Here is a 26,783-nt window from a genome sequence, read left to right as displayed (position 1 = left end):
TACATTTTGGGTTGTGAAAAATAAATATTTTTCCTTTCTTTTGATTTAAACTTACAAGAAAGCCTGTTTGTGTCTTTAATTTAAAGTCATAGCCACTCAAGGGGGTTCAAACATTCCCTCTCTAAAAATAGGTCTTGTTGTTTATGTGGGAGGTGAGAAAAGGGGAGAAAATTATCTTATATCTCTCCTGGTCTGTAACAATACACAAATCTTCAAAACATCACTCAAGAAGACACTTCAATATAAGCAAGAGTCCTGAAAACAAGGATGCAATGATATTGCAGCACCGAGCAAAGGATCTCAACTATCTTTCACATCACAGTTTAGATATGCAAGGAAATTTTTTCTTCCATTTTATCATTAGGCATCCATTTTCTCTCTTGCCTTCTTCTTTTAAAGGTAGTGACTTGTTATGGACGCAGCTCACAGGCACTGGCAGCTCCAAGATATATTGTCCAAATAGTTCTCCATGATGTGTGAGTCTAGATAACAGGTATTAGCTGCTATTTTAATATGAGAGGGGGAGGACTTGGCTAACTCAGATACAGTCCTGCAAACACCCCCAAAGTGCATGCTTTTTAAAAAAATATTGTTCCCACCCAAAAACCAGCCTGATTTTTTTTCACTCACAGGATGTGTGTGTCAGTGTAAGGCCAGCATTTGTTGCTCATTCTTAATTGTTTTTGAACAGGTGCCTTCCTGAATACAATGGAATGGTTTGCCAGGTTCAATGGCATGGCTGATGGTAAATGCCGAACTGCCCAAATTCCAAAGGGAAACTTGAAACAGCTGCCAAAACAGATTTTGCAATTTGTATAGCATGGGGCAAGGTTCTGAAATCAGGAAATGATGTCCCAGACTATTTGTGATGATTTTATAGTAGAGTAAACATTTATCAAAAGAAAATAGAGAAAAAAAAGTTACACTTAAACACAAGAATGGCTTCGCACAGTAAACAGTACTTTAAAAAAGTTCCACAAGATCTTAGCTTAACTACATTCAGAGCTAACGTTCCACTTTTCTGTTCGGCAACTATCCTTATAGATTTCAAAATCTATAGAATCCCAGTAATCTTTACCACATAGTGCCTTTTTTTCTTGGGGTGTCCCCTGAGGCTGACAGCAACCAGGCCTTCAGGTCTGGCCTTGTTCACAGTATCTTCTGGGAGGTCTGACCAGCTATCCTGCTGTCTTCTGGGAGATCTAAGCAGCTACCCCCACCTAGGCTTCAGTATTTCCTTAAGTGCGTTCCTTCCCTTTGATCTCTCTATTGTCTCAATAAGTCGCTTTAGAAATGCTTTCTTCCCAGACTTGATTAGACTCTTCTTAACTGTAGCTCTTAGGCTTTTAAAAAAATAAACTTGCCCTACTTTTACCTTATTTACTTATGCCTTTTTACAACTTGCATATGTCCCCTTGAACTAAAACAACTTAATTAAAAACTACTCCTGTTATTGCTTTATGTAAAACTCTGATTGAAGTTCTTCTTGATTCATTAACATATTAAAACCACTTCTTACTGTTGGCTTTAGACTCTTGCAGTCACTCTGGCTCTTACTCCAACCACCATATTTACAACCCCAGCAGCCTGTCTTCCAGTATATAAGAAATATGACAGAGTTATTAACAGGAGAAAAATATTACAATTTCTTGTTTTCTTGACACAGGGCCATTTCAGAGGGCAGTCAAGAGTTAACCACATTGCCTTGAGTTTGGAGTCACATCTGGGCCAGATCAGGTAAAGACAGCAGATTTCTTTCCCTGAAGGACATTAGTGAATCAACGTGGTTTGGAGAATTGAGGAGAGAGATCAGGGATAGAGGCAGTGGGTGGTGGGGGTGTGTGTGGGGGTGGGGTGGGGGGGGTGTGGGGGTGTGCCGAGTGATCACAGGGGAGTGAGAGTACAATCAGAGCATGTGTTGGGTCTAATTGCATGGAGTGGAAAACAACTTTACTTAGTTATCTGGGAGGAAACACTCCCTGCTTTCCTTGCCCACAAACAGCACTGGCAAAGATCTTAACTCTTCCATGCAGCAGTCCTCACCACCCTTTAGCTGTTGGGTTCCCCTGATGCCTGGAAAACATAGTTGGCCACTGCAGGGGTTGGAAGAGAGATAATATCTGGGGCATGCAGCCTCTTTAAATGAGTGATCCACCTCCTGTGAATGGGTTGGTTGTCTGGTTCCCCCGTATTGTCTCTGTTAAGACTAGAAGTTGGTGGGTTGGGGTCGGCTATGAGATTTTATCATGTTTTAACATCCCACCTGACTCATATCCACCATTTATTTGGGTTAAAATTGTCCCAACTTATGTTTGATTGAACAGTGGCTCGGTATCAACAACAATTTACGTTTATATAGTGCCTTCAAATTAGTAAAACATTCCATGGTGCTACACAGTAGTGTAATCAGAGAAAAAACTGACACCAGGCAAAGAAAGGAGATATTAGGTCCAAAAGCTTGAAAGGGGGTCTTAAGGGAAGATAGATAGATGGAGAGTTTTAGGGAGAGAATTCCAGAGCTTAGATGATTCTATTGAATCACAACAATAACTGAATGATTGCTCATGAATTGCCTTCATCATTAGTGATGTCCGTAAATGCAAAAGTCTTTTACTGCAAATTATCATTTTTAAGTTTTCATATTAAGAATACCACCTGAAATAACAAACACACAGATGGGATTTGATAGTGCAATTCTTTATCAGGAAGTGCAAATGATATCTGAATTTCACTGCTGTATTACAGCTTTATAACTGTCTCCCATCTATTATTTATACATCAATGAGAGATATCTTAGATTATGCATGGGCATTCATCAGTACAAGATTCTCCTTGCAAATTAAATGTAGTTACTGTTTGCTAACTGTGAGGCAGTTTGATATTTAACGTATTGTTGCGCAGGCTGGTTGGCTGAATTCATTTTCCTTTACTAGAGTTCTACTGTACTCCTGGGAAAATATGCAATGGTGTTATTATAAAATCTACACCACCATGTAACAGCTCTGGCACTCTTCTAACATTGATGAATGGTAAGTACTTTATTTCTGTTCCTCAAAAACCGCCTCTGCTAATTGTCTCATTAAAATGATTTATCAAGCCACTGCTCTGTTTGCCCTTAGCTGTGAGGAGGATGTAAAGAAGCTACAAAAGGATATAGACAGGTTAAGTAAGTGGGCAAGTCTGTGGCCAATGGAATTTAATGTGGAGAAATGTGAGGTTATTCACTAGGAAATATAGAAAAGCAGAATATTTTTTAAATGGTGAGAGACCGGGAAATATATTAAGAGGGACCTGGGTGTTCTAGTACACGCAACATAGAAAGTGGATATGCAGGTACAGCAAGCAATCAGGAAAGCAAATGCTATGTTAGCCTTTATTGCAAAGGCTTTGGAGTATATGAGTAAGGAAGTTCTACTGAAATTGCATAGGGCTTTGGTGAGACCACGCTTGGACTACTGTATACAGTTCTGTCTTTTAGCTAAGAAGGGGTATATTTGCCTTAGAAGCAGTGAAATAAAGGTTCACTAGACTGATTCCTGGGATGAGAAGATTGTACTATGAGGAGAGATTGAGCAGACTAAGTCAACATTTCCTATAGTTTAGAAGAATGAGATGTGATATAAAATTCTTAAGGGTCTCAAAGGGTAGATGCAGAATGGATGTTACCCAGCTGGGGAAACTAGGGATTACAGTCTCAGAGTAAGGGATTGGCCATTTAGGATTGAGATGAGAGAAACCTCTTCACTCAAAAGGTTGTGGACCTTCTCTATTCAATGTTAGGTTGTGAGATCTAACCTCAATCCCTGCATCCAGATTGATGCCAGCAGTGGCCAATCATGCAGTCTTCTTGGTCGCCAAGGTTCTGATGTCAGTTCCATTAAAATTAGACCAAAGGTCCAAAGTCTGAGGAGCCTTATGCTGCACCATTTTTTGTGGTCCCCACCTCACCCACTGCATGCCAAAAATCTTGGATCATTTAAAGTGTAATAATTTTGTTGATACAATGTCTGAAGATCTCTGGACAAGTGCATTTTTTTTTCACAAAACCCCTTTCATAGCAAATGTAAAACAAAATGACCAACAGCTTCTCACACACCACATTCTCCCACAGTCTGAACCAAAGAAGAACAAATCAAGGACAAAAACAACAACTACAAAATGAGGATCAGTTTGATTCTATTGCTCTTTCCAAACTTAAAGTTCACTCTGCTTCCAAGTCTGCTCCTTCCTCACTGAATTTGTTCCTTTCTTGTGTTCTGACAATTTTATTTAATACATTTGCTCACATCTGTTTAACATCTGCTTTACTATTACTCATTTTCCTATAGCTTGTCAATTTGGCTGTTGGTTTCCTCTTAAATTCTTTCCCTGAGCCATCAGGAATGCAGCTTACAAGCCAAATGCCATAGCAGCCATGTATCATGACTCAATGATCAATTCATAATCGATTGCAGAGGCTCCCTCAATGGTAAAGTGGATGCATGCATTATCCGTTGTGGAATAGTGCTACACAGGGTAAAAACATCCCAGGTTGGTTTGCTGGTCTGTTTTGATTCTGCTGACTTCAGTCAGGGGAGCAGTATATGTGCTCCTTTTGGTCTCTTGAGAGAAGAAGTGAAAGGAGGCATGATGATGTTGGTCAAAGCCCCAAACTGAAAAGTATGTGTGTGTGTGTGTGTGTGTGGATATCAAACAAAAATGGTCACTTGATTGGTAATTGAATTTCACTTTCTTATTTAAGATACCAAATCAACTGAGCATCAGTAAATCCTCCACTGATATTACACTTACAATTACTGAATAAAATCAGTGAAGAGCGTAGAAATTGCATTTACCTTGCAGCATACAACAAAAAATTATACATGCAGTTGGATTAATTCTTCAAGTACTGAATCTACTTTCCAGTTCAAATTATCCTAACTCTAAATTGAAATGTTGAAAATGTTTACTGCTGGGGTCCTGATTATAATAAAGCAAAATAGCAGAAAGATGTACAGCTCCCAGAATAGACTCTAAGTCTTGAGACAGATTAAATGATGCTGTCACATTATTTCATTTTGCATGAAAAATTTAACTGCAGTCCTCAAAGTGGTTATTCCTAACTAGGTACTATAATAATTACCTTTCTTTTAAACTGAAGTCGCTGGTAAGCATTTAGTTTGATAAAGATTTCAGATAAGAATGAAATACTTGTCTAGTTACACCCAATGTATTCATTACTATCACCCACATATCTTTCAAATGTACAATTTCACATTCACCAAAGTCATGTATACTATATTATTAGCATAAAGACTTCACACACTCTGAAATATGCATTCTGAATTCCTCAGATAGGCTGCCTTTCACTGGTGCTCCAAGTTTTCTTTTAAAGTGCTTTGACTACTTATTTGGAGCAACAAACTGAGGTTGAAAAATCAGTGTCAATGTAACTCAAAAAGATAATGGGCAGAATTTTCCAAGATCATTGGAGGTGGGTTCCAGGGGCGGTAGTGCGGGGGACAGTCCTGGGAATTGAAATCAGGTTGGGATCCCGATGTGAACCTGCCGTCTTCTGGATTTCTCCAGGGTGACATTGGATGCAAGTGAAGAACACCCTTATATCTGTCGGTAAGTAATTAAGTGCTTGAGGTAGTTAAGAAACCAATTATGTTGTGCTTTATTCCTGAATCCTGGATTTCCCAGCCATGGAATCTGTTTCCCGATGTATCCAATTCATCAGTGTCCCGAAGGTGAGTAGGCAGCAGGAAGAGCTTCCTCAGTGAAACTGATGAGCTGGGAAGGCTTTGATCAGTTACAATGAAGAGCTCCAAACATTGAGAGATTGCTGTTCAAAGCACTTCTTCTCCCAGACAGTGCTTTCACTGCTTTACTGTATAATGAACCTAAGAAGAAAAAAACGGAAAAAAAAACCTTTCAGATCGAAGGTTGGGCCTTGGAGTTTGGGAACTACAGTTCCCAGCAGGCCCCGGTGGCCTCTGCGTATGCACCAGCCTTGGAATGGCCGCACATACACAGTTGGTGCATTTTTTTTCCAGGGTGGTAAACAGCCCTGTGTATATAAAAAATATTTTTAGATGGAAGCTGTTCCTGCCTGCCTGCACAGAAGGGAAAGAGGAGGAAGAAAGTGAAACAGCATGAAAAGGTCAGGTGACCTTCTGTAGCTCCACACAGGAACGCCATTCTACAGAAAGTGCCAGAAGGAGCAGAACAGGAGCTGCAGGGGGCAGGTCCCAAAGTAAAGAAGAAAGTCCCAAAACCAAGGAGTGGGGCAAAAAGAGGTTTGAGGAAGACAGTCAATTCAAGGAATAATAACAGGAATCTGAAACAGGTCCTGTTAAGTGAAACTGAAAGTAAGAAGCAGAAGAAATGATTCTGAATGAAAGAGACAGAGCTCGAGGGAGCAGACTTAAAGCAAAGTGGGCTTGAGAGAAGCCAGAAGATTTGAGGAGGCAGACAAAGATTTTTGACTTCTTAAAACAGGCCTTTGGAGCAGTGGTGTTCTGCTTGGCACGGCTGAAGTCTGAGAGAGTGCATGTGGAAGGTGAAACTCAAACGCACAAAGAGATCCAGGGGAAAGATCAAGGAAGGACTGAAACCCTGGAAGTGGATCCTTGTTGAAGATGTCTAGGGGTAAGTGTCATTTAAGAGAGAGTTCCAAGGCGAGTTCTTCAAATGTGAAGATTGGAAACCTTCATGAGAAAGACAGGGTTTTAGTGACACCAGTTGGCTCACAATGTGACAAGCGTCTGGCAGGGGTCGGGGAGGGTGTTGATGAGAAATCCATAGAAACTTGGTTTTGGAGTGTGGTGTCCGACCATAGTTTGCCTATTAATTTACATGGACTGCATACTTACTGTGAACATTAGAGTTATAAGATAGATTTTGTAAAGTGTTATCTTTACAAATTTGTATATATCTGTAAAGGTATCATTGGAGTGAAGGAGTAGTGTAATATAATTCATCTTTTCTTGTTTAATAAATGTTTTGTTTTATTGTTAAAAGTACACTAGTGGACTCCTGTGAATATGTTCAGTGACTGCCCCTCTACAGCTTCTAAACTAAAAAATAAAAGTTAGGGTCTATCAGCTCTGGGATCTGACTTATCCAGCATTAACATCAGCTGGGACCGTAACAACAGGTGATTGCCAATTTCTTCAAAGTCACTTCATCTGTCTAGCACTTCACTCACATTTAGCTGCACTTCCTGGCCTTTTATATGGCAACGGAGTAGTTAATGGAGCTCCACTTTTGATGAGGAGGAATAGCAGAGGCCACACGACCACCAACTGCTCCAGCATCACCAACAGCAGCACCAGCTGCCTTCTTCTCAGTCACATGTTCCTCTACCGGGCAGGTGGGATAGACACCAAGATCCACTGGAAGGAGGTGTGACCCCCAAAACAAGGTCTATAGGCAGAGGTTCAGCTCTCATGACATGTCTGAGCACTCATGGAAGTTCTTTGCTGACATTTGCAGACTCCTGAGACAAGACCTCCTTTCAAGTGGGATTGGTGGGTGCTCATTATTAATGGCTGATAAGGTGCCTGAAACTGGAGGGCCAGATCTCCCCTCCACCCTGGGTCTCTGCCTCTTATCAAGTTCTGTGTGCTTTTCTCCTGCAAGGAGAGAAAGCAGAGAGGTGTGAGTGGTTGTGATGGCTTGTGTGGAGAGAAGGGAAGGACACTGTTTGTGGAGAGTGACTATGAGACTTGGTTGTGAGAGGACAATAAGCTGAGGGTGAGTGAAAGTGCTGGCTATTCAAATGGATAGGTGAGGTGCCTGCAGAGAGAGAAATGATTGGAGTTGTAAAGTACGTTGTTCTGAGTAATGCTGTACAAGAGAATGCTGTGATAGTCAGTGTGGAGCTTGACATTTGAAAGTGCTGCACCACTCACCTTTCTTGCCCTCCTGAGGTCCTAAATCCTCTTGATGCACTGTTTCCAAGTTGGAGGAACCACACTTCAGCTGATGACTTCCACAGCCACTTCCTTCCATGCCTGATTGAATAGAGAGGTTGTCCTCTTCCACCTGTCCTTGGGAAAGATCACCTCACTGCAGCCCCTCCGACCCACAGCTGTACCTCCAGGCAAGAGTGATTATAACATTGTTCAGTTTATCAGGTGAAAATACTGCAGTTATTGCTGTTTCTCCTGACAGATCAGACAGAAGACTCCAGAAAGCTGTTGCATTGATAACTAAAAGACCTGGTCTTTAACATTAAAGGAGACATTCTGTTTAACTACAAATAGGTTTCTGAGAGAAGTGCAATCCACACAACTTATAAAAGGCATGTTAGTATTAACATAATTTGCCCAATACAAGTGTTAGATGGTAAAACCATAGCCGCATGTGTCCCTTGATATGGTGGAGACAACAATGGAGATGTTTATAATATAACCAGGCTGCCTACAATAAATCCTCCATTCATGAGTTGAAATCCAGCAATCTGATTATCTGTCTATTAAGTTGGAAGTTTTAAGTCACACATTCTGAGCTGGGATATGGGGCAGAGGCTGTTAACAGAATCATAGTGGCAACTGCATGTATTGCATCACTGCCTTATTATTTGCTATTGTGCTTGAAACTTGTGTGTCAATTTTTGGAAGATATTTGGAAAAGCAGTCATTTGGGAAAGTCGAAGCTGACCAGCTCAAAGTTTGTGTGCAGTAATTGCTGCTGCCATTCTCTCTTCCACATTAGCAGCCCTGACTGTTCGCCTTGTGGGAGCTGTACATGGTGGTGACCGCAATCATTTCATTACAAACTCTTCTTGTATTTGTTCCTGTTGAATGCTTCATATTTGCATTTAACTGTAATTAAATACTTTGGTGATAAGTAGTTTCTGAAAACTCTGATCTGTACTTATGATCCCCCAGATTGCAATAACACAATGGTATAAACATTTACAGGAATTATTAGGGTATTGTGCTCCCACTTGCTGAATCTGTGTATAATTGTGAAACTACACTTTATATTTAATCTAGTAAACAGATGATTTCAAATAGGGTGATGGTCAACTTTTGTCATGTTTGGGAATCTGCTGAGAGAGGAGTAAATGATTCAGTAAACTCTTGTAACACCTGTAACAGCCGTAAATGCAAATTATTGAAGATTGACTCAAATTGCCTCTGGAGCTGATGTGAATTGTTTTGTTGTATTTTGTACATACCTGTTCATATCATCCATATTATCTGCTGCAAAGTAGAAGCTTTTGATCTTAGGATGGCATGCTTTGAATGCACTGTTAAAGAGAGAGATGCACACATTAAAAACCACAAACTCTCATATGTTATTTCTTTATACAAATATTTCAATACTCTCAGTTTTTGAAAATATTTAATTAAAGATTGATATTAAATGATTCTCTCTGCTGGATAACTATATTTTTATCTTTGTGCCCCAGGTCTAAAGAGGCAGAGGGGAATTGGTCAGTATTCCCCACTGTTATTCATTAAGCTTACTGGAATGCAAGGGTAGGGATGGAATAGGGTTTGCTATCTTGCCCCCACAGTCAAATAGCCTGCTGACTCTGTCTAACCCACATGTTAAAATGATCCTCAGGTTATAAGATTTACAGGAAGAAAATGATATCTGGTAGAAGGGGAGAAGTAGCCTTGCTGATTAAAGAAAGAAAGAAAGACTTGGATTTATACAGCACTTATCACGGCCATGAGACATCTCAAAGTACTTTACAGCCAAAAGGTACTTTTTGAAGTTTTGTCACTGTTGTAATGCAGGAAATGCAACAGCCAATTTGCACACAACCAACTCCCACAAACACAATGTGATAATGATCAGAACTGATTTTTGGATGTGAATTGAGGGATAAATATTGGCTAGGATATTGAGGAGGACTACCTTGCTCTTCTTTGAAATAGTGTCATGGATTCTTTTACACTTACCTGAGTAGGCAGACAGGTAATCATTTTAATGTGTAATTGAAAAGGCGGCAGCCCTGACAGTACAGTGCTCCCTCAGTAATGCGCTGGAATGTCAGCCTGGATCAAGCCCTGGATTGGGACTTGAACTCAGTGCTTTGTGCTGTAGAGGTGGGAGTGCTACCGACTGAACAACAGTTGATATTAAGGATGAAATTACTTTTATGCTAAAAGGGGCTACAATGTGAGGCAAGCAGACAGTTGAGCCTTATGAGTAGAATTAAGAAATAGAAAAGGACTAAGTTGTGGGAGTTGTGTATATCCCCCCCTGATAGCAGCTGTGAGGTGGCAGAATGTATGAATGCAGAGATTAGACAAGCCTGTAGTAAAGGCAGAGTAGATTTAATGGGGGATTTTAACTTCCATATAAATCAGATGAGATTAAGTCAGAAAAGCAGCAAATATCATGTGTGATCAGGATAGTCTCTGCAATAATATGTCCTAGAACCAATAAGAAGGCAGGCCATATTAGATTTAATAATGAGCAATAACCCAGATTAAGTTGGCAGCCTAACAGTGCATGAACATTTATCTGACAGCGATTATAATATGATTGAGTTCAATGCTATGTTCGAAAGGGAAAAATGCATAATAGTTACTAAGTTTCTAGAATTAGGTAAGGGGGACTTCAGTGGAATAGGATAGAATCTATCCACAGTAAATTGGGCAAATCTATATTTAATGTGATGCAGAATCAGTTTATACCCCGAATGAACAAAAAACTCTACTTACCAAAAAAATCATAAACCAGTAAGAACAACATAAAAACTAAAAGAAAAAGCATGCAAGAGTGTAAAAAATAGCATAGACCCTAGCAAATAGATCAGGCACACAGAACAGTAAGGGGTAATGAAGCAGATAATAAGAACTATAATAAAGAGAGTATGAAAAGAAACATACAAGCAACATCAAAAATCAACACAAAATATTTATATTTGGAGAAAGAGTAGTTAAGAGTAATTTGGCCTCTTAAAAACATACAATTGTATTATAAATGAAAATAAGGTAATGGTGGACATGTGAAATAATTATTTTGTCTTGGTAACTGCAGTTGAGGAAGTGGATAGTATGCGAACATCCTAAGGAAATGAATATTGAATCAGAGTTGGAGGCCCTTCAAAATTAACATAAGCAAGATAACAGCAATGAATAGAATAATGGCTCTGAAGAATGACACATGCCCAGGACCAGATGATTTCCATCCCAGGGTTTTAAAGGAAATAGATAAGAACATTACAGATGGCCAAACTAAAATCTTTCGAAGTTCTTTCCATTAAGGAATCATTCCTTTAGGCTGGAAAATTGCACGTCACTCCACCATTCAAGAAAGTCGAGAGAGGGAAAGCACAGTATTATAATCCAGTTAACATAACATTCGTTGTCAGGAAATTACTAGATCCTATAGTTAAGGATGGATTGACTGAACACCTTGATCGTGTTTAACTGAAGAGAGCCAGCACATAACTCACACAACTCATTGAATCTTTTGAAGAGGTGACTAAAGCAATGGAATGGGTATCATTTGTATGGATTTGCATTTGATAAAATGCCTAATAAGAGACTGCTAGCTAGAGAAGAAGCTTATGGAACTGAAGGCAAATTATTGACCTGGCTACGAGATTGGTTGTATGGCAGGGAACAGGGAGTAGGGATAATGGGTAGGTACTCTAACTGGCAGGATGTAACTAGTGGCACCTCTAAGAGGACTATCTTTGGCCTTAGCTATTCACTCTGTTTAATGACCTAAGTGTTGGGATAGAGAGCCACATTGCTAGGTTTGCCAATGACACAAAGGTAGGCAGCACTGTAAACAGTGTGGATGGAAGCATTAAAATACAAAGAAATATTAAGGGATTAAGTGGCTAGCCCAAACTGTGGCAAATAGATTTGAATATAGGCAAATGTGAGATTATCCACTTTTGACATAAAAAAGATAGAGCAGAGTATTTTCTCGATGTGGAAAAGCTTGAAGCAGTGAAGATCCAAAGAGATTTACGGGTCCATGTACACAGATCATTAAAATATCACGGACAGGTAAAAAAACCAAAAGTGGCTTAAGGACAGTTTACAAGGGGCTGTTTCCAGAGGACAGTTTACAAGGAGTTATTAATCATAGTGCAGCTATACAAAGCCTTGACTAGACCAAACTTGGAGTACTGAGTTCAAATCTGGGCACCGTATCTTAGGAAGGATATATTGGCCTGGGAACTTAGGTTTATTAGAATGATACCTGGATCTCCAATGGTTAATTTATGAGAAGAGATTACACAAACCAGGGCTGTATCCTGTGGAATTTAGAAGATTAAGGTGTGATTTGATTGAAGGTTTCAAGATACAATGGGCACTCACAGGTTAGATAGAGATAAACTATTTCTGCTAGTTGGAGAGTCTAAGGTTAGGGGCCTTGGACTAAAAGTTAAAGACAGACCTTTCAGGAGTGAAGTTAGGAAAGTCCTCTGAAGTGCAGAGGGTGCTATAAATTTGGAACTCTCTTTCACAAATGGCAGTTGATACTAGGTCAAATGAGAATTTTAAATCTGAGATAAACAGTATTTTGTTAAGTAAAGGCTTTAAGGGATATGGGGCAAAGGCAGGATATATGAAGTTAGATCACGGATCTTATTAAATGGCACAAGCAACTCGAGCGGCTAAGTGACATACTCCTGTTCCTAGGGTCACTTGTATAAACTGTTAAAATTAATATCATAGCACCATTACTATGTCATACATTGGGTAGAATACATGTTAAGAGTCTGTTATGAACCAACAAAATATCAAGGAGGTCAGATGATGTAAATAAAATCAAGGGCAGAATTTTTCGTCCACTGGGTGGGTACGTGCCCAACTCAATCAGGAGTAAAATAGCATGCAATGACATTGGGCAAGCGTCCCGATGTCATTCCGCTCTCACGCAATATTTCCCTCAACGGGTGTGTACGGGTACCAGAGCAGCACCCGCCATTAATTAACAGGCCACTTGACTGTGATTTTACCTTGTCCATGCGATTTTCTGCTCGGTCACACAGGCAAAATGGGCAGGCAGCCAGCCGACATTTTCATAAACCTCATCCCCATTACCAGGGATAAAAAGAGTCAGCAGCATTGCCCGTGTGAGTAGTGAGCAGTTTTGGAGATAGTTTGCAGGTGGTTGCTTAGTGGTACTTGGCAGCTTCATCTCTGTTCGGGGTTTCATTCATAGCATTTCCAGGCCTCATTGCTGTCTGCCGTGCCCCAGGAGGATTCAGACCGTCTGGACCCTTCCGGGTATCAGACAGCCTTCTTTTACCCTGGTAATAGGGATTGTGGTCTCCACTGGTGATGCCTGCTCTGAGGAGGAAGAAAGGGGCAGAAGGGGGAAGAGGCCAGGTGTCCCAATGCCGTTTCCAGGGGAGGGACCTGTGGGAGGAGAGGCAAAAGCAAAGGCAAAAGGGGCACAGGGCCAGCAGTTATCCAAGGTGGAAGGGGCGCGGAATACACCACTATCCTGCTGCCAGGGCTTACAGGTGGTGATGCAGCTACCTCAATATGCTGAGGTGCAATGCCGAAAGAGGCTCCACCTCTCAAGGGAGACTGTGACCCTCCATTTGCCAGGTGACTGGGCCTGAGATCAGCTCCGACTCTGTGGGTGGCCCTGAAAGTCACAGTGGCCCACAACCTCTATGCTTTTGGCTCTTTCCAGGGCTCAGTGGGGGATCTTTGTGCAGTCTCCCAATCAAATGTCTACAGTTGCCTCAAATTGGCGACAGAAGCTCTGTTCAGGTGGATTCTGACCTTTATTGTTTACCGTACGGACAAGGCCAGCCAGGCTGAATGAGCCAGAGACTTTGCAGCGATTGCTGGGTTCCCCATGTCCAGAGTGCCATCGACAGCAAACACGTGGCCATCAAGGCGCTAGCAGGTCAGCCGGCTGCCTTCATCAACAGGAAGGGATTCCAATCCATGAACATCTAGATAGTGTGTGACCACAGCATGCAGATTCGGTAATTCTGTGCAGCTCCCATGACTCATCCAAGGACACAGGTGCCGAGGCTCTTCAGTGCTCCAACTCGACTGGATAGATGGCTGTGGGGTGACCAGGGCTAGTCATTGAAGAGTTGGCTCATGATACCTCTCTGCCACCCAAGAACAGAAGCAGAGAAGTGTTACAATACGAGTCATGCCTCCACAAGGATGATGGTAGAGAGGACCATTGGTCTTCTCAAGATGCGCTTCTGATGCCTGGACCGTTCAGGGGGAGCATTCCAATATCCCTCAGAGTGGATGTCACTGATAGTGGTTGCATGCTGTGCTCGCCCCAATCTGGCACTGGCAAGGGGGACCTACTGGAGGAAGGGGATCTTGACACAGCTGCACAGGCCACAGAGGATGACTCCAGTAGTGAATATGAAGAAGGGGATGGTGAGGAGAATGCTGAGGGCATAGAGCCAAGGACGCTTTGATCCATCGCTCCTTCAAATAGGTTAACAATGTTCAGCTTCAAATGCATGCCAGGGCTACCTCCTCCATCCCAGATGTCTGAAAGGACCCTTTCATTTGAACACAAAAAACACTCAGTGCCTATGTAATAAAGTTCAGAGCCACTTACGTCCAGCATTACATAGTGGCATAGCCTGCACCAATAAAATAAAAAGGTGAAGCATACACAGGCCATGACAACAAAAACAAAATTTATCTCATTGTGACAATTCCAAACTATTTACATAAATGTTTCTGGTCTTCAATCCCAGACCAGCATTGATAAAGTAACAGAAATGAACAAAATTACCCGTGACCTATCTGTCTTGTGCTTATGGTGCATTTAATTTACGTTTGCGAGTGCTACGTTTAGGCGCTCCCCCCTCGCTGTCACCGGCATTGGAGACAACCTGCTGACTCTGCTGTCTTGTTGATCTTGCTCACCTTGGTGGTCGTACTCTGGCCAGTGGAACATTTGCTGGCCCCGCCTGGGAGGGAGTGGCCAGTGCCACAGCTGGCATCTTCCCAGTTGCTGCAGCCTCATCAGATGCCATGGTCACTGGTGCACGGGCAGAGGAGCTGCTGCTGTCATCCAGAATGCCCTGCACGGAGCCTGCAGAGACGACAGGCAACTTGTGTGTCAATGTGAGGTCACTGCGAATCTCCCTGCACACCACTGATAGACGGGCACCTAGCTGGGATACTGGGTGCCTCATCCATCTCCTGCAATGACAGTGACCACCTTAGGTCAGGGCCTGTGTGAGGGCTTGCAGGCCTGAGCGCACCCCCAGGAACCCCTCATTCTGTCCCTAGAGCTACCTCTCCATGAGAGTTGCCACTCTCTCAATGGAGGAGGCAGTGCACTCGCCCATGACGGTCAACGCAGTGCTTACGCTCCACATGGACTCCTCCATCACGGAGACGATGGCATGCAGATCCTCATGGATCTTCACCAGATCCTCCCGCAAACCCCGCTGGACATCCGGCATCTCCCGCCTAATGGATGACTCCAGAGGCTCATCACTGCCATCATCCTGGGCACTCTCTGCCTCCACCTGCACCTCAAGCGAATGTGGTGCCCTCACCAATGTGCACCAAGATACTAGCCACCGAACTAATGCCCACCGAGGTGCTGGTATCTGCGCTGTTGCCTGCTTCAGAGAGTGGGTGTGACGCAGGTGAAAATGATGCCCAGCAGTCCTCCAGTGTCAGGGGCGGCCCTTCGGAGTCTGCAGATTGAACAACTGCTGGCGAACCTAAAAGGGAGAAGAAGGACGTGTCATTAATTAAAGTCATCACACTGTCATTGTACATGCCAGGTACTCTGGTGAGACAATGGAGATCTGCCATCGTCCTCCAATAATCATTGGGGACTCCAGGTTCGAGGCTCACATCAATGAAGAGACTGCACTAGAATGGTTGCATAATCTGAAAGTCTCACCTCTGTGCTCTGCACTCTTACCTTCATCTGGCACCCGCGCCTCTCCATGACCGGTTGCACGGGGAGCGTGCCGGCTCTCCAGTGCCATGGCGTCCTGCCAGAACTGGGAAAACGGCAGCAGGTTGAGAGGGCCTCCACCTGTACGTGCCCTCTCAGCTTAGTTATGGCCCGTGTTCTGAAAGGACAGAGGAGCATTGATTCGTCCACTCTCTACCTGCAGCGCCATTGCAGCCTGGCCAGCTGATGAACACATCTGAGTTGTGGCCCTCGAGCCGCAAACCACTCAGTCCAAGCAGCCAGGGCTCACCCCCTTAGCCAGCTACAGTATCATTGACAGTTGGCACTCAGACTCCAGCACCCCTGAGATCCACGTGGGGATGGCCAGACCTTAACATTTCTGCACACTGACCCAGGCCAACATGGTACTCATGCTTCCTGACCACAGCAGGTCAGTGAAGCGCTTCCGGCACTGGACCCAGGTGCGCTGCACCACATCATGGCTGCCACCTCCTCCAATGCCCTCTTTGTGAGGCGCGGTGGCCTCCTCCTCCTATCCCTGGGGAAAGGGTGTCCCTCCTGGCAGACACCTCCTCCATGAGGACAGCGAGGCAATCATCAGAAAAGTTGGGGGGCCAAGTGCCTACCTGACCCGACCCGCCTGGCATTTGCAGCCGCACTGGAATCCATCATTAGAACGGCAGACAGAAGTCCTTCCCTTGCAGCCTTTCTGGGGCTGCCTGAGCCGTTTTTAAACCAGCCGCCAGGTCACCATTGGACTCGGCAGCCGACAGGCCGCCGTAACTTCTCGGCCCTTCCTGGCCAGCGTGGGGCCACATTTCACAATGGGTGGGCCTTAATTGACCCACCAGGGTGAAATCCCGATCGCTGGTGGCAGTCAGTTTCGCAGCAGCCCCTGGGCCCACCAGCTGTGCCCGCCCAAGGGGAAAACTCTGCCCCATAAATACTGGTATTATCATCTGAGCTCTTTGGAATTTCTACACTTGAAGCAGTCTCCATTCAATTTTAGCTTATATTTAATGACTGCCATAGATGGGTGGCATGCTTCTGCAGTCAAATCTTAAAAATGATCAAACGTCAAGATTAGTATATCTCATGATTCATTTTAGTATAATATGGGAGAAAGGCTCAAACTATTGACATTTCGTTTAAAAAAAATGGAAAAGCTGGGATTGGGTCATGAGAAAAACTAAAACTTGCATTGATTTAATCTCATCACATCTCTCAAAAATATCTCAACACGCTTCATAGAAAATGAACTGCTTTGAACTGCAGGTCCTGCTCCCATGACTGAAAATGGATGCACAGCAAGAACCCAGAAGCAGCAATAAAACAAGCGACCAATCAACCTGTTTTTGCCAGTTATGATTGAAGGAGAAATGTTAGCTAGGACATTGGAAAATTCCCTGCACTTCAAGTGGTGCCATGGATGCTTTACTATGCAACTGAACCAGAACATGCAATTGGGCCTTGGTTTGACCTCTCATTTGAAGTATAGCACCTTTAAAATGCAGCACTTTTTTGCTATTGCATTATCAGCCAACATTACAGCTGCTTTTATAATGGTTAGGTGCCCACACAGGTGCTGTCAGCTTCCAGTAGCCAGGCCTGTTTATTTTAAATCAGATCTCCCACGCTACTAGATCAACATAGTAAATCCGGCACGTTCATTTTATAGTTCACTTAGTTCTGTGAAACCTTCATATTGGGAGCTACTAGCGCACTATAAAATAAACAGCTTATATGATCAAATACTGAACATTGGCCCCATGACCTCCTAACTCAAAACATGAGTCGACCAACTAAGCAAAGCCGACAAACTAATCTGATAGTGCCAAACAAAAAATAAGAAGCTTGAACAAAATACAAACATCAGCTAAAGCCTAAGTCTTTTTTTCAGAGTTTTTCTTCAGATTGATTTTTGGTCTCTTTACATTATATTAAAAAATATTTTTAGTGCATTATACACTACATATTATGGGCCAGGCATTCAAATTAGCAGAAATGCTGCACGCATTGCGTGCTCACCTTTTCGCGCACTTTCAGCAGGGAGTTCTGATCCTGTTTGAAACTATAAAACCTCAAGCAGCAATCCAAGAGAAAATTGGTGAAGAGAAGCAGTGGAGAAGACACGCCACCCTTTTATGACATCAGCTGGTGTATTCGGGTCAGGGGTGGGTGGATGTGTGAGTGAGTGGAGTGAGTGAGGTTAGTAAATCAGGTGAGGTGAGTGAGTGAGTGAATGAGTGGGTGGTAGGATGAAAGTGAGTAAATGGGTAGGTGGATGAGTGCATGACTGAATGAGTGAGTGAGTGAGTGAGAGTGAGTGAGTGAATGGATGGGTGGGTGAGTGGTTGAGGAATGGGAATGGATAGTTGGGTTGGGAGGTGTAGGTAGTCAGGTCAGGATGGTGTGGGTGGTCGTGTCAGGTCAATTTGGTTGGGGTCGGGTTGGGGAGGTGGTATGTGTGGTAGGTAGGGGAGTTGGGTTGCCCTGTTTATCATTGAGTTACACCAGAAATTAAACAGAGTGTAACAATTCCAGGATAAGTATCAGTAAGTAGCGCATACCTCGTCCAAGTCTCCGACACTGAGATCAGTGTAAGAGACATTCATGGAGGGTCCTGGGTAGTGCAAATTGGAAGTTAAACTTCTCAGGTAATTACGGTGCATTTGTGCCATGTCAGAACTTCCCCAGCTTCCTGGCTTAAGCTCAGGACTGCGCCGCTCCCGAGACCGGAAGATCTGCCTTTATGTTGCCTTAAAAAGTAATCTGCAGCACAATAATATACTTTAGAATGTCAGACTTGTTTTCATCATTACAATTTGGTATTTCAGATGGTCTAAAATCTGGCAATACACTTTTATTTGTTATTAAAATGGACTGGATTAGTGCAGAACGCTATCAATTTTGGAGTGTGACCATATTTGCTGATGAAAAGCAATGTATATTGGTGCCCAACAATTGTGTTTGAGCCTGCTGATTCATATAAGATAATATTTTTTTTCTTTGTTTGTACTTATGTGCATGTAACCCAACAGAGTAGAATAACAGCAGAAAACACAGAAGGAAATAGTGGTGGTGATGGTTTGGAAGAGCTGCGCGGGTGGAGAACCCATGTACAGGAAATTCTGACCACATTGAGAATTCTGGATCAGGGAGGGAGAGGGGAGGCAAACATTGAGTGAAGGAGCAAAGACAGTGAGCAGGAGGGAAGAGGATGCTGAGAGCAGGAGGAAGTCTTAATTTAATTTTTTAAGCAAAAATATTCATCGATTAATCATTTGTGAAACTTAAAGAATGTATGCAGTTATTAAGCTCGTAGTGTGAAATGAACATCAGGAGATACATTAACCAACATTAATTACTCGCCGAATAGTAAATCATATTGAATTAATTTCCCTTCTATAAAGTCAAGGATGAGAGTGATTATCAGATCATCACTGCTGTAATACTTACTACTTTTTCCGACATTCACTTGCTCTATCAATTTTGAACTCAGATAGGCAGATAAATCCCTCGGCCTTCTCATCCTGAGGAAAACATAAAGAACTTATTGAACATTTTTTTGTTGCATAATTTTTCATTTCTGTATTAACAGCTCAAATGTTCAATGTGTTAAGCATCATTTTTGAAAAATCTTCTTTGCAACGCTGTTACTGCATTGAGTCCAACTGTTTGAACATGTGGAATGAATCGCAAGGAAAATACACAATTTTAGCTTGAAAGTTAGGCACTCCTAAACGGCTATTAGACTTACTGGGATATCATTTTATCAATTTGCTAAGGTTAGCAGAAGAACTGATCAGGAATAAAACTGATTTTCTTGTTGACAAATGGCAAAAAAAAAGCAATTGGTCTTTTTTTATGCAGGTGTTGGATAGCCTGCTGTGTGTTTTCAGCGTTTCCTGTTCCTGTTTCCAAATTCTAGTATTTAGAGTTTTTCTAGTTAAATTCCAGATTTTGCAACATTTAACCCCATTGCAATATGCCACAATTGATAAATGTGCCACATTTATTCACGTTTTACCATACTGAGAGAAATGAGGTAAAAAACGAGAGCATTAACCATGTAGAGCCAGATTTTCTTGACTCCATCCATGTTGGAATAGAGGTGGGCTGGATGTAAAAATGATAGGTGGGACCCGATTCCAGGATTCCTGTCCCCATTCCCATCGGGTGGGATTTTTATGGTCTCGGGATAAGGGTACGGGTAGGGACCCTGCATGCAGCAATCCTGCCTACCCCATTGTGGGATGGACATTTTAGACCCCCTGCTATTTCCAGGTAGTTGGTCCCATTTTGGTAGGAGACATGGTTCATGGCATCTCAGAGGAGTCATGAACCTTTTAAAGAAGCTGACAACTTTACATGTGATAATTTAATTACATATATGTTAAATATGTTTTTAATAAACTGATTAATGATAGTGCTTTGTCTAGAAAAAATACTTGACCATCAAATTGACCAGCACTGTGTAATAGTTCAGATGCATTAGATTACTTTATCCAGTGAATGCTCTTCTGCATTCAACAGCATTGAAATTCAGATTTTAATCTGCCAGTTTCCCCCTGCGATTTAATTTTTTTCTTCAATTGATGATTCAGCCATCTGTTCAGCCTTTGAAGTAGTACAACAGATGTCAATGTGTTCTAGTACTTCAAAAGGCTTCAATGTATTCACCTCCAGAGGCTTTGTTGACAGAGCTGTGCATTGGAATCCCATTATGAATGTTGGCTGAGCTACAAATCCAACTAATGCATTCAGGTCTGCAGGGGTTGTTGATAATGCTGTTAAGGGAACTGTGAGCTTTATTTTGATTGACAGTTTTAGGAGCAGTCAATAGGATTAAGGTTTTGTGAATGACTGTTTATTCTGATGGTTTGATATTTTGATACCTAGTTCCATGGATATCTGAATGAATTTTCAATGTTAGGGCACATGAGTTATGTCCACAGTGGAGACTGGGTGAGTGGACATAAAAGGTATGCAGGTGGAATGGTGGTATGAAGGGTGCCTGTGGGTATGGAGGGGACATGGGGTACGAGGGAACATGGGGGATGTGAGGAGGCATGGGGGTATGGAAGGGGCATTGGGGTGGATGGGGATGAGGGGTGAGGGCTAGGGTGTCAAACACTCATGTACAGAATTGGGCTGATGTCTGACTGAATGGAGGCAGATCATCTAACCTGCCCACCTTGGCATCCACCTGCTTCTGTTCCCACCTCGGGCCTGCTTTGGGAGGTGGCAGTTCGGATTCCAGGCCATCCCTACCACCTTCCATGAAAACAATGTGTGCGGACATTGCTGAGCAAGAGGTGGGATCTTGATGTTAGGGAATGGCTCGACTTGGGATTTCTGCCTCAAGGATGAAAATCCAGGCTGTAGTTTAGCTTTCATGTTATTCATTGAATTGCATCATAAGGATTGAAAATGCAACAATTTAAGTTTCAACTTAAGTCCTCTTTAAATCAAAATTTAACTGATAAAATAAATAAACTTATTGTGCCATTTGTGATAGACTACATACACGCACAAACTTTTTTTTACCATTTTGGTATAAAGTTTTGTTGTAGCAAACTATAGCAGAAACATTAGCAAAATAAGTTATGTGGGAAGTGTACTGGAAAATTATAAAATGTCAATCTATCAGTGCTTCAATATTTATAAAATTTATATGAGATTTTTTCAAATTCTCAGTATTTATCTGAAGCAAACAAATATTGGAGCTCTGCAAGCATTAGTTACATTGTAAAAGAGATATAAATTATATGGATTCTTCCAGACAATTACTTTCAAAGAATGCCATTTACTGCTTGACTTCATTTTACAAGTTTTCTTCTTGTTCATGCTTTTCCTTTTCCCTATTAATTAGCCTGTTAGACACGTGTACTTTCAAATGTTAGAGTGACCTACAGTGACCTGCCCAAAGCTATTCTACAACCTGACAATAGAGTAGATTACAAACTGCATTGGCAAGGTCGATGCTTTCCTTTCACCGTTCCTCTTGGCAGAAGTTTTGCACTTCCACTCACCTCCTCTCCTGCTAGTTCAGTCATGAACTTAGCCATGTGGGGAAACTCATGCCAAGCTGTGAGACACTAAGTTAACTAACCTCCTTTACTGCCAGGCAATTTAGAAAAAGATAGCCTTTTGAAGGAAAACTGCAGCCAACTCGCAAACCAATTACACATTGGTTTCCCCTCTCTTTTAGAAAGTTTTCTTCAGTTGTGTGAAAGTAGCTGCATATCTGGACTAATACTTTCTCACTTGAGGCAAAATCCCCACATAGCTGACTCCTTTAACAGTTTACATTACTCAGAATTTTCAATAGCTGTTTTTTTGTGCTTTAAACAAATGAAATACTTTTTGAAGCACTTTGAGGCATCCTGAGGTCATGAAAGAAACTGTATAAATGCAAGTTCTTTCCACTAAAAAAACTCATTTAATCCTGTTTACTGAGACCCGACCCCATACAAAAGGGACACATACATACACATTATGTGGGTTTAAATTAGATCTTACTTCTTCATTCATGTACCAGTACAGAGAGACATCCTTTAATACAACCCAGTACTTCTTCCACTTTTGTGAAAAGTAACTCTTGGCATCCTTTTTCTTCCATAGCCAGCCTTCGCAGTCTCCACGACCAAGGTCCTTGCAAGAAATTCTTCTCCTGCTCATTGCTGTGACAGCACCTGAAATTACCAGAAGACAGAAGAAGACAAGGCACTCAAACATTGCGCTACACACAATACACATACCAAAAAGTAGTGTTATCTCCAGAGTGCTCCAGTTTCTTCTATTTTTAGCAGTAGTCCTTGAAGATTAAAACAAATATGCATTATTACTGTAACACTAAAGTAATTTTTCCGACTGCATATTTCGCCTCTTCGTAAGGAATTGCATATTGAGGTGTTAACCTTGACTCAGTGGTATCAATCCCTTGCTGAGCAAGATGGCTGTGAGTCCAGAGGTTTGAGGTAGAAGCCAGCCTGCAGTGCAGCAATGAAGGAATGCTGCATTTTTGGAGGTGTCATCTTTCGGCTGAGGCATTAAAACAAGGCACTCATCCAGGCAAGTGAACGTTCCCTCCGGGACACCCTGGTCCACTCCTCCATCACGCCCTACTCCTCAACCCCCACCTATGGCACCGCCCCATGCCCACGCAAAAGATGCAACACCTGCCCCTTCACTTCCTCTCTCCTCACCGTCCAAGGGCCCAAACACTCCTTTCAAGTGAAGCAGCATTTCACTTGCATTTCCCCCAACTTAGTCTACTGCATTCGTTGCTCCCAATGCGGTCTCCTCTACACTGGAGAGACCAAACGTAAACTGGGTGACCGCTTTGCAGAACACCTGCGGTCTGTCCGCAAGAATGACCCAAACCTCCCTGTCGCTTGCCATTTTAACACTTCACCCTGCTCTCTTGCCCACTTGTCTGTCCTTGGCTTGCTGCATTGTTCCAGTGAAGCCCAACGCAAACTGGAGGAACAGCACCTCATCTTCCGACTAGGCACTTTACAGCCTTCCGGACTGAATACTGAATTCAACAACTTTAGATCTTGACTTCCCTCCTCCATCCCCACCCCCTTTCTTGTTTCTTCCCCCTTCCTTTTGTTTTTGCCCAATAATTTATATAGATTTTTTTTTCCCACCTATTTCCATTATTTTTAAATCTTTTATGCCCCCCCCCACTCCCACTAGAGCTGTACCTTGAGTGCCCTACCATCCATTCTTAATTAGCACATTCGTTTAGATAATATCACCAACTTCAACACCTCTGTGTTCCTTTGTTCTTTTGTCTGTGACATCTTTTGATTATCTGCTCCTATCACTGCTTGCTTGTCCCTATAACCACACCACCCCCCTCCACTTCTCTCACCCCCCAACACCTCCCCCACAACATTAAACCAACTTATATTTCACCCCTCTCCTTGGATTCACCCAGTTCTGCTGAAGGGTCATGAGGACTCGAAACGTCAACTCTTTTCTTCTCCGCCAATGCTGCCAGACCTGCTGAGTTTTTCCAGATAATTCTGTTTTCGTATTGTATTCCATCACATGCCTGACTTGTTCCTTGTAGATGATGGACAGGCTTTGTGGAGTCAGGAGCTGAGTTACGCGCCACAGGATTCCTCTCAGGTGGATGTAAAAAATCCCTTGGCACTTTTCAAAGAAGAAGGGCGACATTCTCATGGTGTCCTGGTCAATACTTATCTCTCAATGAACATTACTGAAAGTAGGTTATATTGTCTGTTTGCAACTAGTTCTTCAATATTGCACTGGTTGTTTGTCTAAGTGTTGAGTTCTTTAAATTTTGCGCCCGGCCACACACATGCTGAAACTTGAAAGGGCCAACTTGTGAGCGACTTGTTTGGGAACTTACAGGTTGCTTCTGCAGCTTAGAGGGAACATTGGCTGTTTGTGAGGCCTAAGCCGTGCATAAATTAATTGCTGTATTTCCTACATTACAACAGCAAATAGACTTCAAATGTACATAACTGGCTATAAAGTACTTAGGAATTTCTTATTGTGAAAGGCACTATACGAATGCAAGTTCTTTTCTTTTAATGAACTCCCTGAGTTCAGGGGTCTCTCCTAAAGCAGGAAGGTGTATGTTAGGTAAATGAAGGTACACTTCCACCTAATCAATTGTGGTGCTTTTTACAAATGAAATGAACTGAGATTGGTTTTTGAAGCTTTAGAAGAGGTGCAAAATTCACTATGGCTTTTTGCTTCATATACAAACAGACACTTATACATATTTTCACTTAAAGGATATAAAACACACATCTCATTCACAGACAAATCCTGGGGGTTACCATTGACCAGAAACTGAACTGGACTAGCCACATAATTACTGTGGTTACAAGAGCAGGTCAGAGGCTAGGAATCCTGTGGCGCGTAACTCAGCTCCTGACTCCACAAAGCCTGTCCACCATCTACAAGGAACAAGTCAGGCATGTGATGGAATACTCTCCACTTGCCTGGAATGAGTGCAGCTCCAACAACACTCAAGAAGCTTGACACCATCGAAGACAAAGCAGCCCACTGGATTGGCACCTCTTCCACAAACATTCATTCCTTCCAGCACCCATGAACAGTGGCTGCAGTGATGCACTGCAGAAACTCACCAAGGCTCCTTCGACAGCACCTTCCAAACCCATGGCAGTTATCATCTAGAAGGACAAGGACAGCAGATACATAGGAACACCACCACCTGGAAGTTCCCCTCCAAGCCACTCACCATCCTAATGGAAATATATTGCTGCTCCCTCACTGTTACTGGGTCAAAATCCTAGAATTCTCTCCCTAACAGCACTGTGGGTTTACCTACACCACAGGGACTGCAACAGTTCAAGACAGCAGCTCACCACCACCTTCTCAAGAGCAATCAGGGATGGGCAATAAATGCTGGCCTAGCGAGCGATGCCCACATCCCGTAAATGAATAAAAAAAATAGTTTAAACTGCAAAAAATATGTAGCTGCAATTTTTAACAATGTATTATTTCACAGGATGTGGGCATCACTGGCTGTGCCAGCTTTTATTGCCCATCCCTAATTGCTCTTGGGAAGATGGTGGTGAGCCGCCTTCTTGAACTGCTGTAGTTCATGTGGTGTAAGTACACCCAAAGTGCTGTTAGGAAGGAAGTTCCAGGATTTTGATCCAGCATCAGTGAAGGAACGGTGACATTTTTCTAAGACAGGATGGGGTGTGACTTGAAGGGGAACTTGCAGGTGATGGTGTTCCATGTATCTGCTGCCCCTGCCCTTTAAGGTGGTAGAGGTCATGGGTTCGGAAGGTGCAGTTGAAGGAAGCTTGATGAGTTGCTCCAGTGCACCTTGTATATGATACACACTGATGCCACTGTGGTGGAGAGAGTGAATGTTTAAGGTAGTGAATGGGGTACCAATCAAGCAGGCTGTTCTGATCTGGATGGTGTTGAACTTCTTGTAGCCATAGTATTTGTTCAGTTCAGTTTCTGGTCAATGGTAACCCCCAGGGTGTTGATAGTTGGGGATTCAGTATTTGTAATGCCATTGAATGTCAAGGGGAGACGGTTATATTCTCTTTTGTTGGAGATGGTCATTGCCTGGCACTTGTGTGGCATGAATGTTACTTGCCACTTCTCAGCCCAAGCCTGAATGTTGTCCAGGCTTTGCTCTATATGGACACAGACTGCTTCAGTATCAGAGGAGCTGCAAATGTTACTGAATATTGAACAATCATCAGCGAACTTCCCCATTTCTGACCTTATGATGGAAGGAAGGTCATTGAGGCACCAATTGAAGATGGTTGACCTAGGGCACTATCATGAGGATCTCCTGCAGTCATGTCCTGTGACTGAGTTGATTGGCCTCCAACAATCATTATCATCTACCTTTGTGCTGGGTATGACTCCAACCAGCGGAGAGTTTTCCCCCTGATTCTCATTGACTCCAGTTTTGCTCAGGCTCCTTGATGCCACACTCAGTCAAATGTTGTCTTGATGTCAAGGACAGTCACTCTCACCTCACCTCAGGAGTTCAGCTCTTTTGTCCATATTTGGATCAAGTCTGTAATGTGGTCAGGAGCTGAATGGCCCTTGCAGAACACAAACCGAAGGTGGAAGATGGGAGGTCAGTCAGCAGAGCATTGGAACAGTCAAGTCTAAAAGTAACAAGGGCATGGAGAAGGTTTCAGCAGCATATAAGCAAAGTGAGGTGAAAGTTTGGAGATGGAAGTGGGCAGTCTTGTTGATGGAGTGGAGATGTGATCTGAAGCTCAGCTCAGGATGAAACAAAACACCAAGGCTTTAAAAGGCCTGGCTCAGCTTCCGATAGTTGCCAGGGAGAGGGATGGAAATGATATTCAAGAAACAGGGTTTGTGGCTGTGACCAAAGACAATGGCTTTTGCCTTTCCAATATTTAGTCGGAGGTAAT

At 42.7% G+C, this 26,783-nt stretch overlaps 1 protein-coding gene across 4 annotated transcripts in view; it reads right to left on the bottom strand.

Annotated features, from left to right (window-relative positions):
* Window positions 1-26,783, bottom strand: part of cnksr2a (connector enhancer of kinase suppressor of Ras 2a) — a 580,037-nt gene that overhangs the window by 63,414 nt on the left and 489,840 nt on the right. For all 4 annotated transcript variants that reach the window (XM_041211522.1, XM_041211523.1, XM_041211524.1 and 1 more), the window contains 3 exons: window positions 22,381-22,553; window positions 19,315-19,388; window positions 9,173-9,244 (listed from right to left, as the gene is read on the bottom strand). In XM_041211522.1, the coding sequence (XP_041067456.1) occupies window positions 9,173-9,244; window positions 19,315-19,388; window positions 22,381-22,553 (319 nt within the window). The remainder of the gene's footprint in view (window positions 1-9,172; window positions 9,245-19,314; window positions 19,389-22,380; window positions 22,554-26,783) is intronic.

The sequence above is a fragment of the Carcharodon carcharias genome, chromosome 18, assembly GCF_017639515.1.
Source record: "Carcharodon carcharias isolate sCarCar2 chromosome 18, sCarCar2.pri, whole genome shotgun sequence".
Lineage (NCBI taxonomy): Eukaryota > Metazoa > Chordata > Chondrichthyes > Lamniformes > Lamnidae > Carcharodon > Carcharodon carcharias.
Note: the sequence above shows the minus strand (reverse complement) of the source record. Positions and strands in the feature narration are given on the sequence as shown.